At 48.2% G+C, this 13,035-nt stretch overlaps 1 protein-coding gene across 1 annotated transcript in view; it reads left to right on the top strand.

The window, feature by feature from the left end:
• Positions 1 to 13,035, top strand: part of PATL2 (PAT1 homolog 2) — a gene marked incomplete at its 3' end in the record, with an annotated part of 141,196 nt that overhangs the window by 99,070 nt on the left and 29,091 nt on the right. The window contains exon 13 of the mRNA XM_082244763.1: positions 11 to 108. Coding sequence (XP_082100889.1) covers positions 11 to 108 — 98 coding nt within the window. The remainder of the gene's footprint in view (positions 1 to 10; positions 109 to 13,035) is intronic.

The raw sequence follows: 13,035 nt of genomic DNA, 5'->3' as shown, positions 1-13,035 counted from the left end.
TCTTTTTTAGTGGTTCACTTTGAAGGTTCTCTTGGACAGGTGGCAGTTTCAACCTGCTATAGCCCCAGGAGAGCTATAGATGCCATTTCCCATATAATGCCAGATGAGGCAAGTATTAGATTTGTTTGACATGTTTATACTCCAAAAATGAGCTGGTATCTGGTGCCAACCTGAAAACTATGGGTGTAGTTACTTTGTCAATCCCCAATGCCATTTAGTATGGTTGTATGTACACTAGAGCTGCACGATTAATCGTATGAAAATCGCGATCTCGATTCACCCCCCCCTGACGATCTGAACCTGACATATCCTCGATTCTTTGCATAGCTGCAGAGAGAACAGCTGTGGAAAAAAAAAAAAGCCTCCTGCAAACAAACCCATTCAGTCTCCCAGTAACTATAAACAAAAATGATTACATTGTATCTTTTCCTTCCCTCTGCCAGGGAGAAAGTAAGTTTAACCTCTTAAAGACTAGACCTTTTTCTGACACTTGTTCCTTGCAAGTTAAAATCATTTTTTTTTGCTAGAAAAGTACTTGGAACCCCCAAACATTTTATATATTTTTTTTAGCAGAGACCCTACAGAATAAAATGGCGATTGTTGTAATATTTTATGTCACACTGTATTTGCGCAGCAGTCTTTCAAACGCAATTAATAGACTTTAATGAATAAAAAAAAAAAAACGTACTAGTAAAGTTATCACAATTTTTTTTTGTTACGCAGAGAATCGTGAGAGAATCGTGATCTTTATTCCAAGCTAAAAAATCGTGATTCTCATTTTGGCCAGAATCGTGCAGCTCTAATGTACACTGCTCAAAAAAATTAAAGGAACACTTTTTAATCAGAGTGTAGCATCAAGTCATACTCCTGGAATATTGATCTGGTCAGTTAAGAAGCAGAGGGGGTGGTTCAGTTTCAGCTGTTTTAGTGTTAATGAAATTAACAGGTGCACTCGATGGGCAAAAATATGACAACCTGCAAAACAAGAAAAGTTTTACAGATGGAGGCAACTGACATTTTTTTTTCCCTACTCAGGTTTTCTGACTGGTTTTCACTAGTTTTGCATTCAGCTAGGGTCTGTGTCGCTACTGGTAGCATGAGGAGATACCTGGATACTACAGAGATTGCACAGGCAGTGCAACTCCTTCAGGATGGCACATCAATAAGTGCCATTGCCAGAAGGCTCAAGAGCATAAAGGAGATTCTAGGAGAGCTGGACAGGGCCGTTGAAGGTTCTTAACCCATTAGCAGGACCAGTATCTGCTCCTTTGTGCAAGAGGTAGAGAATGAGCACTGCCAGAGCACTACAAAATGACCTCCATCAGGCCACTGGTGCAAATGTCTCTGACCAAACAATCAAAAACAGACTTCATAAGGGTGGCCTGATGTCCTCTAGTGGGCCCTGTGCTCACTACCCGGTACAGCGGAGCTCGATTGGCATTTGCCATTGACCACCAGAATTGGCAGGCCCGCCGCTGGCGCCCTGTGCTTTTCACAGATGAGAGCAAGTTCACCCTGAGCACATGTGACAGACGTGAAAGGGTCTGGAGAAGCCATAGAGAATGTTATGCTACCTGTAACACATCGTTCATCATGACCGGTTTGGTGATGGGTCAGTGATGGTCTGGGGAGGAATATCCTTGGAGAGACGCACAGACCTCTACAGCAGTGGTCCTCAACCCCGGTCCTCAGGGCCCACTAACAGGCCAGATTTTAAGTATTACCTTGGGGAGATGCAGACTAGAGTACTGCAATCACTGATCAGCAAATTATATCACCTGGGATGTATTTCAGTTATTTTGCAAACCTAGGCTGTTAGTGGGCCCTGTAGAAACAAAAAGGTGAAGCCGCTCAGGTGTGTCTCTCAAACCTGGTGCAGGTCGGATCCGTCGTCCAGAAACATGAGAGGTTTGAAATGTAAGACCGCACTCTGGTTAGTATTTTGTTGAAATCAAAAAGGGTTTCCTTTATTCCTCAAAGTAAAAGCAGACAGTGTACAGGCAGACGTGTTAGGTTGACGCGTTTCACAACATTCCTAGTCGCTTGCTCATAACCACACTGGTGTGGTTATGAGTAAGCGACTAGGAATGTCGTGAAACGCGTCAACCTAACACGTCTGCCTGTACACTGTCTGCTTTTACTTTGAGGAATAAAGGAAACCCTTTTTGATTTCAACAAAATACTAACCAGAGTGCGGTCTTGCATTTCAAACCTCTCAGTGGGCCCTGTAGGCTAGGGTTGAGGACCACTGCTCTACAGGCTAGACAATGGCACCCTACCTGTCATTAGGTATCGGGAAGAAATCCTTGGACCCATTGTCAGACCCTACGCTGGTACAGTGGGTCCTGGGTTCTTCCTGGTGCACGACAATGCCCAGCCTCATGTGGCGGGAGTATGCAGCCAGTCCCTGGAGAATGAGGGAATTGATAACGTTGAAGGGTCCCTACGCTCGCTTCACCTAAATCCAATAGAACACTTCTAGGACATTAGGTTTTGGTCCATCCTACGCTGCCAGGTTGCACCTCAGTCTGTTAAGGAGCTCAACGATGCCCTGGTCCAGATCTGGGAGGAAATACCCCAGGACACAAACTGACCATTCTGAGTTGCTGCAATGAATTTCAGCAAAATGGACTAGCCTGCGGCATCACTTTTTCACTTTGACTTTCAGAGGGTGTCTTTTGAATTTAGACCTCTGTAGGATGATCATTTTCATTTCCCTCAAACCATGTGGCATCCTTTCATTCCGAACACATTACCCAATCCATATCAGTATAGAGATCCAGCATGATACTTTTTCCCTATTGACATCTGATCTGTTTTCAAAGTGTTCCTTTAATTTTTATGAGCAATGTATTTTCCATAGGTATAGGATTGGGGTGGGGGGGGGGGCAGTCATAGTGGTTGTGTTTTTACTGCTTCTTGTCAGCTTTAGGTCATACATGTGTAGAGTTTTTGCTCATTGGCTCCCTCTGAGGCTGCGGCTTCTTGTGGCATCCTGTAGCAGTTTCAGGGCATTTGGATGTCTGCACAAGGGAGGATATTAAAGGCTATTATGTATCAAAATACATTTAAATGCAGCTATAATCTTATGTCAAGATTGTTAAAATTACTGGTCTGGCTACTGGATCTTTTAAGTGTGATTATATACATACCAGGGCAGTTTTGACATTTTTCAAATCTGCATAATTTTTGCTTGAAAATTACTTAGAATCCCCAAAAAAATGTATATTTCTCTGTCGCTCATTGACAGACGTAGTCCTCGTTGATTCAACACACTCGGGTTATGCTGCCCTCTACAGGAGTAGGACTAGACGGGAAAGAAAACGTTCTGGCCACACCCTAGGGGCAGTCCCAGAGGGTATATCCTCTCACTTCCTGCTCTAGCAAATCAGTTTTTTTCTGTCTAGTCAGGAGTAAGGACCTAGATACCTTGCTGGGATCTTCGGTCCTGGCAGGATTTTTTTCTTAGAAAAGATTTTTTAGACAGCTTTTTTTCTCCAGTGTACCTGTGAGATCTTCAAGCAAGAAAGCTGAACTGGGCGATGGGCTGGATGTTGAGATCCAGTGGTCACCCCAGTTCCGCCTACGAGCGCGTGCAGGCCATAGCTCCGCGCTGGGTCGGCCGCGACATAGTCCCACTGGACGGGGACTGACCCTGCGAGTTAAACGTCTCGCCGAAACACCTAAGACCATGAGTCACGGCGTCCGTACTGGTCGACAGCCCTCCCACCTTGGTGGAGAGGGGTACTGTCAGGAGTTGGCGCCCGCCTGGTTCCGGTATGGTGAGTAGTATGTTCCCCCTTTCCCCCTGACGGGTCTTGTGGTGAACGCGGGCCCCTCGCTGTAATGGTAAGGATGGGTCTTCCCTCTATCCTATAACATGTCACAGATCCCCCTGTTTGAGTGTGATTTTTGTGAACAAAAAGCCAGGAGGCTTGGTTTGGGAGCTGACAATCTAATTGCAAAGATGTTAAAATGATGAAGTCAGTGGCAGTACTAGAACTTTACTGTGATAGTATAAAGTATCCTACCTGTCAGAAGCCACAGGGCGATGTCTAGATATGTATACTGCATTCCAGATCATTCCTCCAGCTAAGCAGATGCCTCCCGACGGCCACGGACCGCATACGGCCCGCCAGGGTCCGGTACCGCTGACCACCATGAGGGTGAAGGGTTGTGAGGCCGAGATCCTTCTGCAGACATGCCGCTATTCTGTGCAGGCCGCCGCCATTGTCTGGTAGTTCGCACGAGGCCGCCATTTTGGCGTAGCCTCGTGTCTCCAGCATGGGGGCGGCCATGTTTGAGGTGACTCAAACACCTCGTGGAGCTAGGGGAGGCGCCGGAAGGCGTGCAGAGGGGCGGAGCCGCCTCCTTTCTTCCCGGGAAGCCAGCCAAAAGACTTCCTGTCTGTTCTAGACAATGCTGAAACAAGTTGCATTTTGAAACTCTGAGCAGTAAGTGGTGAGCTTTGGGGTCTATCTCTCTCTCTCTCGCTCTATAGGGGTCCCTAAGCAGGCAACACTGAGGGGCTTTGTGGCGCTGGGGGTCTGAAAAAAAAAAATTTTATTTATTTTTGGCAAATTGATTTTTCCGGGCAGTATCTGGAATTATCATGGACCCTGCCACACAGGTACCCCCACCGGTTTCCCTCGGGGGGGCCGCGGGACCCGCCAGTTCACAGAGTATGGATGCATTCACAGCAGTTTTGAAGTCTTTGGTGGCTCGGGTGGAGACGGCCTGTCAGGAACGGGGGTCAAGAAAGCGACCCCCGCCTACCCCTATATCGTCTGAGACTTCAGATTCAGATGCTGAGATGGTTATTGCAGCTGCAGGCCCCTCTGCAGGGGCTGTTATCTCAGGTAAGGTTCCCTCAGACAGTGAGGAGAATGTTCATGCTTCCGCCATAAATCAGGAAGAAGCATTGGTGAACGCACTAGTTGTGCGGTTCGGGAAACCTTAAGACTTGAGGTTTTTCCGGCAGAGGCAAATAAAAAGGAATTTCCCTTTGGTACTAGCAGACCCACCAGGATGGTGAAGGTTTTTTCTTTACCCAAGTGCTTGGGTAAAAAGATTAAAGAGGTATGGGATCATTCTAAGCGTACCTTTACTAGTTCCAAGCGCATTACTAGACGCTATCCGTTTGAGGAATCCCTCATTAAGAAATGGACGATATCACCAGTGGTGGATCCACCTATTTCCAGACTGAATAAAGCCACGTTTTTTTTCAGTGGAGGACGCTTCGTCCTTTAAGAATACGGTGGATCGGAAGGTAGAAGCGGAGTCCCGCACTATCTTTCCCTGATAGGATCAGCCTTTAGACCAGTTATTGTCATTTGATCTAGTTCTCAGACATTTACGGAATGGGCGAGATTGGTGCGCCAGGACCTGAAGGGGAAAGGTATCCCCCAGGCAACATCTGTTTTGATGGAACAGATTATATAAGAAAAACAGGTTGTCTGTGACGCAGCCTTGGATGCTACCCCCCTATTAGGGCATGCATCTATGTCAGCGGTAATCCTCAGACGTGTGCTGTGGTTAAAATGCTGGGTCAGCGTAAGTACTACAGGGAGCGGTAGTTACCGTTCCCTGAACAGATCATTTTCTTTACCTTTTCCAAAGATTAGCATCAGTTCCCCACAAGAATCGGATCCGGTTCAACGGACAGACCAAGGAGCCTCTAGCCGGGTGACTTCGGTCTCTAATGTTTAACCAGGAGAAATCACCACTCGTGATAGGAATCAGGTGTCTAAAGAATGTGTGGGAACAGAGAACAATCAGACTTTGTCGGATTGCCAGGGCCAGATAGCTCTAGGGCAGCCTGGTTCGGATCCACTCAGGCAATATCAGGGTGATGACGTAAGTCATTCGCCAAGGACTTCACCATCTGTGCCTTCTTCACAGCATCCCGAAGGCGCGGAGATTGGTAACGCGCGCCCACGATGCTCCAGTGGACGCAGCAGACGCGCTGAACGGCCTGTAAAGGCAGTGTCAGCTATTAAAGGGATTCCCTCATCTCAGATTGCTGCTGAGATTTCTCCGCAGGATGGAGATGGAGGGAACTCCAGTTGTCCTGGAAATTCTAGGCTAGCCTCGTCAAGCCGGTCCGGCCAACTTGGACATGCTAGTCGCGAACGTTCCTTGGGAACTTCTTCTCAGGGAGTGTCTGCGGTCTCAAGGACCGATCTTCCATTGTGCTTTACAATCGCTGGGTTTAATGGCCTGGCCATTGAGACCCAGGTACTGAAGGACAGAGGGTTGTCTGCTTCAGTTATTCCTACACTAATTTAAAGCAGGGAAAGCGACTTCCAGCAAGGTCTATTATCGCACATGGAAGACGTATATCGCGTGGTGCGAATCTTTAGAAATTCCTCCACGTACCTATTCGGTGACCCGAATATTGGCCTTTCTGCGAAAGGGGATTGAGCAGAAACTAGCCTTGAGCACCATCAAGGGTCAGGTTTCAGCATTAGCAATCTTCTTTCAGAAGCCTTTGGCTATTAAGTCCTTGGTGCGGAATTTCATCCAGGGGGTGAGGCACCTGGCTCCACCAGTCCGCACGCCCTTATCGCCCTGGGATTTTAATTTGGTTGTCGGTTCTGAAGAAACCTCCTTTTGAAAGCATCAGGGAGATTCCCTTGTTTACTTTATTCCAGAAGGTGGCCTTCTTGGTGGCTATTACTTCTGCACGCAGGGTGTCAGAACTGGCTGCATTGTCAGACCAGTCCCCATATTTAGTGATTCAGAGGGATAAGGTAGTTCTTCATCCTAAGCCATCCTTTCTTCCAAAGGTGGTTTCAGGCTTCATCTGTATGAAGATATTGTACTACCTTCCTTGTGTCCTCAGCCCAATCATCATCAGGAACATGCGTTGCATTCCTTGGATGTGGTTCGGGCAATCAGGGTATACCTGAAGGCTACGGAATCATTCCGTAAGACGGATTCACTTTTTGTGATCACGGATGGCCCCAGAAAGGGGTTGCCTGCATCTGCCGCGACTATCTCCAAATGGATTAGACAGACGGTGGTACAGGCTTATTCTAGTAAGGGTCGGAATCCTCCTTTCCCTGTTAGGGCGCACTTCACTCGAGCGCTCAATACTCCTGGGCTTTCCGCCATCAGGCATCAGTGGTCCAGGTATGTAAGGCGGCCACCTGGTCGTCGGTACATACCTTTTACAAAATTTTATAAGATTTAGGTGATGGCATCGGTGGATGCCTCATTTGGCCGCAAGGTTTGCAGGCCGCAATTTGAGGAGACCGGTGGTCTACCTCGAGGGTTGTTTTCTGTTGGAATTTTCTGTTGAATCTCATCTTTAATTGATGAGCATTGGAAACTTCTAGTTGGCACCGGTTGGGCCTTCTAGATGGATTTGTTTTCCATTTTCCCACCCCTCATTTGTGGTACTGCTTTGGGACGTCCCGAGTGTGTTGAATCAACGAGGACTACGTCTGTCAATGAGCGACAGAGAAAAATGGATTTTTGTAAAATCTTACCGTAAAATCCTTTTCTCTTAAGCTCATTGACAGACGTAGTACCCGCCCCTCTGTTTTTGAGTTGGGTTGGGTTAAATTCTCTAAACACTTGCTTTGTGACATAACTGATTTGCTAGAGCAGGAAGTGAGAGGATATACCCTCTGGGACTGCCCCTAGGGTGTGGCCAGAACGTTTTCTTTCCTGTCTAGTCCTACTCCTGTAGAGGGCAGCATAACCCGAGTGTGTTGAATCAACGAGGACTACATCTGTCAATGAGCTTAAGAGAAAAGGATTTTACGGTAAGATTTTACAAAAATCCATTTTTTCTGACCGCAGAGGTCCTGGAGCATAAAATAATGGTTGTTGCAATTTGTCACACAATATTTATGCAGCTTTTTATCAAATGCAAATTTTCCAGAAAAAGTACACTTAAGCACATACAACACCCAATGATCTGGTAAAATAAAATATATTTCTCTGTCGCTCATTGACAGACGTAGTCCTCGTTGATTAATAACAACTCGGGTTATACTGCCCTCTACAGGAGTAGGACTAGACAGGAAAGAAAACGTTCTGGCCACACCCTAGGGGCAGTCCCAGAGGGTATATCCTCTCACTTCCTGCTACAGCAAATCAGTTTTTTTCTGTCTAGTTAGGAGTAAGGACCTAGATGCCTTGCTAGGATTTTCGGTCCTGGCAGGATTTTTTTCTTAGATTTTTTAGACAGCTTTTTTCTCCAGTGTTCCTGTGAGATCTTCAAGCAAGAAAGCTGGAACTGGGCGACGGGCTGGATGTTGAGATCCAGTGGTCACCCCAGTTCAGCCTACGAGCGCGTGCAGGCTATAGCTCCGCGCTGGGTCGGCCGCGACATAGTCCCACTGGACGGGGACTGACCCTGCGAGTTAAACGTCTCGCTTAAACGCCAATGACCATGAGTCATGGCGTCTGTATTGGTCGACAGCCCTCCCACCCCGGGGGAGAGGGGTACTGTCAGGAGTTGGCGCCCGCCTGGTTCCGGTATGGTGAGTAGTATGTTCCCCCTTTTCCCCCTGACGGGTTTGTGGTGAACGTGGGCCCCTCTCTGAAATGGTAAGGATGGGTCTCCCCTCTATCCTATAACATGTCACAGATCCCCCTATTTGAGTGTGATTTTTGTGAACAAGAAACCAGGAGGCTTGGTTTGGGAGCTGACAATCTAATGTCATTTCAAAACTGTAAAGATGACTGAAGTCAGTGGCAGTACTAGAATATTACTGTGGTAGCATAAGGTATCCTACCTGTCAGAGGTTCACAGGGCGATGTCTATGCATGTATAACTGCAGTCCAGATCGCATTCCTCCAGCTAGGGCAGGCTGCCTTCCGACGGCCCACGGACCGCATGCCGGCCAGGCTGATCACCATCCAGGGTGAAGTTTGGGGGGCCGATGCACTCCCGCAGGCCGCTGCTAAGCCGCCGCTATCCTAACAGGCCCCCACCATTGTCTTGCAGAGCACACGAGGCCGCCATATTGGCGTAGCCTCGTGTCTCCAGCATGGGGGCGGCCATGTTTGAGGTGACCAAACACCTCATGGAGCCAGGGGGAGGCGCCGGAAGTCGTGTTAAGGGCGAAACCGCCTCCTTTACCCAGGAAAAAGGGCCAAAGACTTCCTGTCTGTAACAGGACAGCACTGAGCAAGCTGATGAAAACTTCTGTGCATCAGGGATGAGCCTTGGGGTCTCTCTCTCTCTCTCTCTCTCTCTCTGTGGGGTCCAAAAAAGGCAGGTAACACTGAGGGGCGCTGTTGCGACTGGGGGATACAAAAAAAAAAAAAAAGTTTTTTACTTTGTCATTTTTTGTCGCTGGCAAATGTCTTGTATAATCATTGACCCTGCCGCATAGGTATCCCCACCTGATCCCCTCAAGGTGGCCGCAGGACCCTCCAGTACCCCACTTGTTTTTAATGCATTATCGGCAGTTTTGGAGTCTTTGGTATCCCGGGTGGAGGTGGTCTGTCAGGGACGGGGGTCAAGAAGCGACCCCCGCCTACCCCTATTTTTTATCTGATACTTCAGATACGGATTCGGAGCTGGTCAATGCAGCTGCAGGTCCCTCTTATGGGGCTGTTGTCTCAGGTAATGTCTCCTCAGCAGTGAGGAGAACGTTTCTGCCTCCGCCATAGCACAAGAGTGGTGGATGCACTAGTTGTGTCCGTCCGGGAAACCTTTAGTCTTGAGGTTACACCGGCAGAGGTAGCTGAGACTGAAATTCTTTTTTGGTAATTGTTAGCCTACCAAAAGGGCGAAGGATTTTCCTTTATCCAAATGGGGTCGTTTTGAAACGAACCCCTGTTATTTCCTAACGCATGGCTAGGCGCTATCCGTTTGAGGAATCCCTCTTTAAAGGATAGACGGTACCACCTGCTGTCTTGCCACAGACTGTTAGGATAAGGAGGACCTCGTAATCAACGAGGACCTTCCCTTTCTGCTCATAAAGAGTTTGTTCGTTCCGCGAGGGCGGGCGATAAAGCGAAACCCTCCAAAGCCCCTTCAGAGGGTTTTTCAAAGGGCGCTGGTCGGCTAAACAAAAAGTCCGGCTCAGCCAAGCCTGAAGAATACAGTCTGATGCGCCCCTACCCATCTCTGGGGTGGGGGGATGTCTTCACCGGTTTCCGGATCCATGGCTTGCCAGAACCCCGGACTAAGGGGTTCGCGAGGTCATACAGTCAGGATACAGGATCGAGTTTCGATCACTTCCACCGGTACGATTCTTCCCTTCTAACATTGAACGGTTTCAGGGGTTCTATTCGAACCTGTTCACAATGCCCAGGAAAGAGGGCAAGGTGCGTCCAATTCTGGACTTGGGGAAAGATGGAGTCCATCCGAACAGTGGTGGCCTCCCTGCATCAGGGGGAGTTCCTGGCGTCCATAGACATTTAGGATGCCTATCCTTATAGCCCCATCATCGCAGGACATCAGCGTTTTCTTCGCTTTCCCAAAGATCATCCCTGGTTCCCACCAGGAGACTGAACTATCTAGGCCTAATGTTGGATACATCCTGGGCAAGAAAGTTTCTCCTTGCGGAGAAACTCCAGAAGGTTCAGTCAACGATTCGGATGTTGCTGTCCGTCAATTGGCTGGGACTGATGGTGGCCTTCTTAGAGGCAGTACCATATACCCAGTCTCGTACCGGAATTCTCCTGAAGGAGATTTTTTTCTAATGGAATCAGAATTCCGATTTCCTGGACAATCGGATCCGGTTGAGCGAGCGGACCAGGAAGTCTCTGATGCTCAACCAGGGGAAGTCATTCCTTCCGATAGCATCCAGGTTACTAATAGGGTATTGGAACTGAGAGCGATCAGATTTTGTCTGATTTACTGGACCGAGCAGCTCTAGAGCAGCCCGATTCGGATCCAATCGCACTATGCCGCAGTCGTGACTTATGTCAAGAAAGGGGCACTTAGAGTGTCCTGGTGGCCATCGAAACGACTAGCATCTTTCATTGGACGGAACAGTTTGTTCCGGATCTCCCCGCAGTGTTCACTCCGGGGGTGGGAAATCGGCAGGCAGATTATTTCAGCCATCAGATTCTGGATCAAGGGGTATGGCCTCTTCATCCAGAGGTTTTTCACTAGCTGTCCCTTCATTGGGGCACCCCGGATGTGGATCTGTTGGCACCTTGGCTCAACAGGAAGGTGCGGAGGTTTGTAGCTCGCACCCGCGATCCTCTAGCGGACGCAGCAGAAACACTGATCGCCCTGTGGGAGCAGTATCAGCTACGGCATGCCTTCCATCCTCTCAAGTTACTGCGGGAACTTCTTCGCAGGATAGATGTGGAGGGAATTCCAGTTAGTCTGGAAATTCCGGACTGACCTCGTCGAGCCTGGTACGCCGACTTGGTGAGGCTAGTCGCGGACGCCTCTTGGAGACTTCCTCTCAGGGAGGATTTGCGGTCTCAGGGACCGATCTTCCATCTTGCTTTACAATCGCTGGCTTAATGGCCTGGCCATTGAGACCCAGGTACTGAAGGACAAGGGAGTGTCAGCTTCAGTTATTCCTACCTCTAGTTAAAGCAAGGAAAGCGACTTCCATGTGCTAGTTAAAGCAAGGAAAGCGACTTCCAGCACATGGAAGTCTTATATGGCGTGGTGTGAATCTTTTGGATTTCCCCCACATACCTATTCGGTGACCCGAATCTTGGTCTGTCTGCAACAAGGGGTTGAGCAGAAACTGTCCTTGAGCACTATCAAGGGTCCGGTTTCAGCGTTAGCAATCTTCTTTCAGAAACCTTTGGCTAATCATTCCTTGGTGCGGAATTTCATCCAGGGGGTGCGACATCTGGCTCCGCCAGTGCACGCACCCTTACCGCCTGGGATCTTAATTTAGTGTGGTCGGTTCTTCAGAAACTTCTCTTTGAAGATATTAGGGAGATTCCCTTGCTTACATTATCCCAGAAGGTGGCCTTCTTGGTGGCCATTACTTCTGCACGCAGGGTGTCAGAACTGGCCGCATTATCTTGACGTTCCCCATATCTGGTGGTTCATAGGGATAATGTGGTTCTTCTTCCAGATCCATCCTTCCTTCCTAAGTGGTTTTCAGAGTTTTCATCTGAATAAAAATATTGTTACCTTCCCCGTGTCCTAAGACTAGCCATCCTTGGGAGTTGGCATTACACTCCTTGGATGGGGTTCAGAAGGATACACTTGACTACTACGAACTTGTTTTCGTAAGACGGACTCCCTTTTTGTGATCACGGATAGCCCTTGAAGGGGGTTGCCTGTGTCTGCCGCGACCATATCTAGATGGACCAGTCAGACGGTGGTACAGGCTTATTCTATTAAGGGTCGGAATCCTCCGTTCCCTGTTAAGGCGCACTCTACTCGGGCGCTTAGTGTCTCCTGGGTCTTCCGCCATCAGGCGTCAGTGATCCAGGTTTTCAAGAAGATGACTTGATCGTCGGTTCATACCTTTACAACATTTTATAAAGTTGATGTGATGGCATCGTCAGATGCCTCTTTTGTCCACAAGGTTCTGCAGGCCGCAATCTGAGGAGACTGTTGGTCTACCTCAAGGGTTTGTTGGGTGTTTCACTTAGGTCTCATCTTTTTGCTCGATGAGTCCTTGATGCTTCTGGTTGGCTCCGGTTGGGCCTTCTGGATTTTGATTTCTGTTATCCCACCCCTCATTTGTGGTACTGCTTTGGGACGTCCCGAGTTGTTGTTAATCAACGAGGACTACGTCTGTCAATGAGCGACAGAGAAAAATGGATTTTTGTAAAATCTTAGCGTAAAATCCTTTTAAGCTCATTGACAGACGTAGTACCCGCCCCTCTGTTTTTGAGTTGGGTTGGGTTAAATTCTCTAAACACTGCTTTGTGACGTAACTGATTTGCTGTAGCAGGAAGTGAGAGGATATACCCTCTGGGACTGCCCCTAGGGTGTGGCCAGAACGTTTTCTTTCCTGTCTAGTCCTACTCCTGTAGAGGGCAGTATAACCCGAGTTGTTGTTAATCAACGAGGACTACGTCTGTCAATGAGCTTAAGAGAAAAGGATTTTACGGTAAGATTTTACAAAATCCATTTTT

Source organism: Pelophylax lessonae (assembly GCF_965119305.1).
Source record: "Pelophylax lessonae genome assembly, chromosome: 2".
In the NCBI taxonomy this organism is placed as follows: Eukaryota; Metazoa; Chordata; class Amphibia; order Anura; family Ranidae; genus Pelophylax; species Pelophylax lessonae.
The sequence above is the reverse complement of the archived record's forward strand: the minus strand, read 5'-3'. Positions and strand labels throughout refer to the sequence as shown.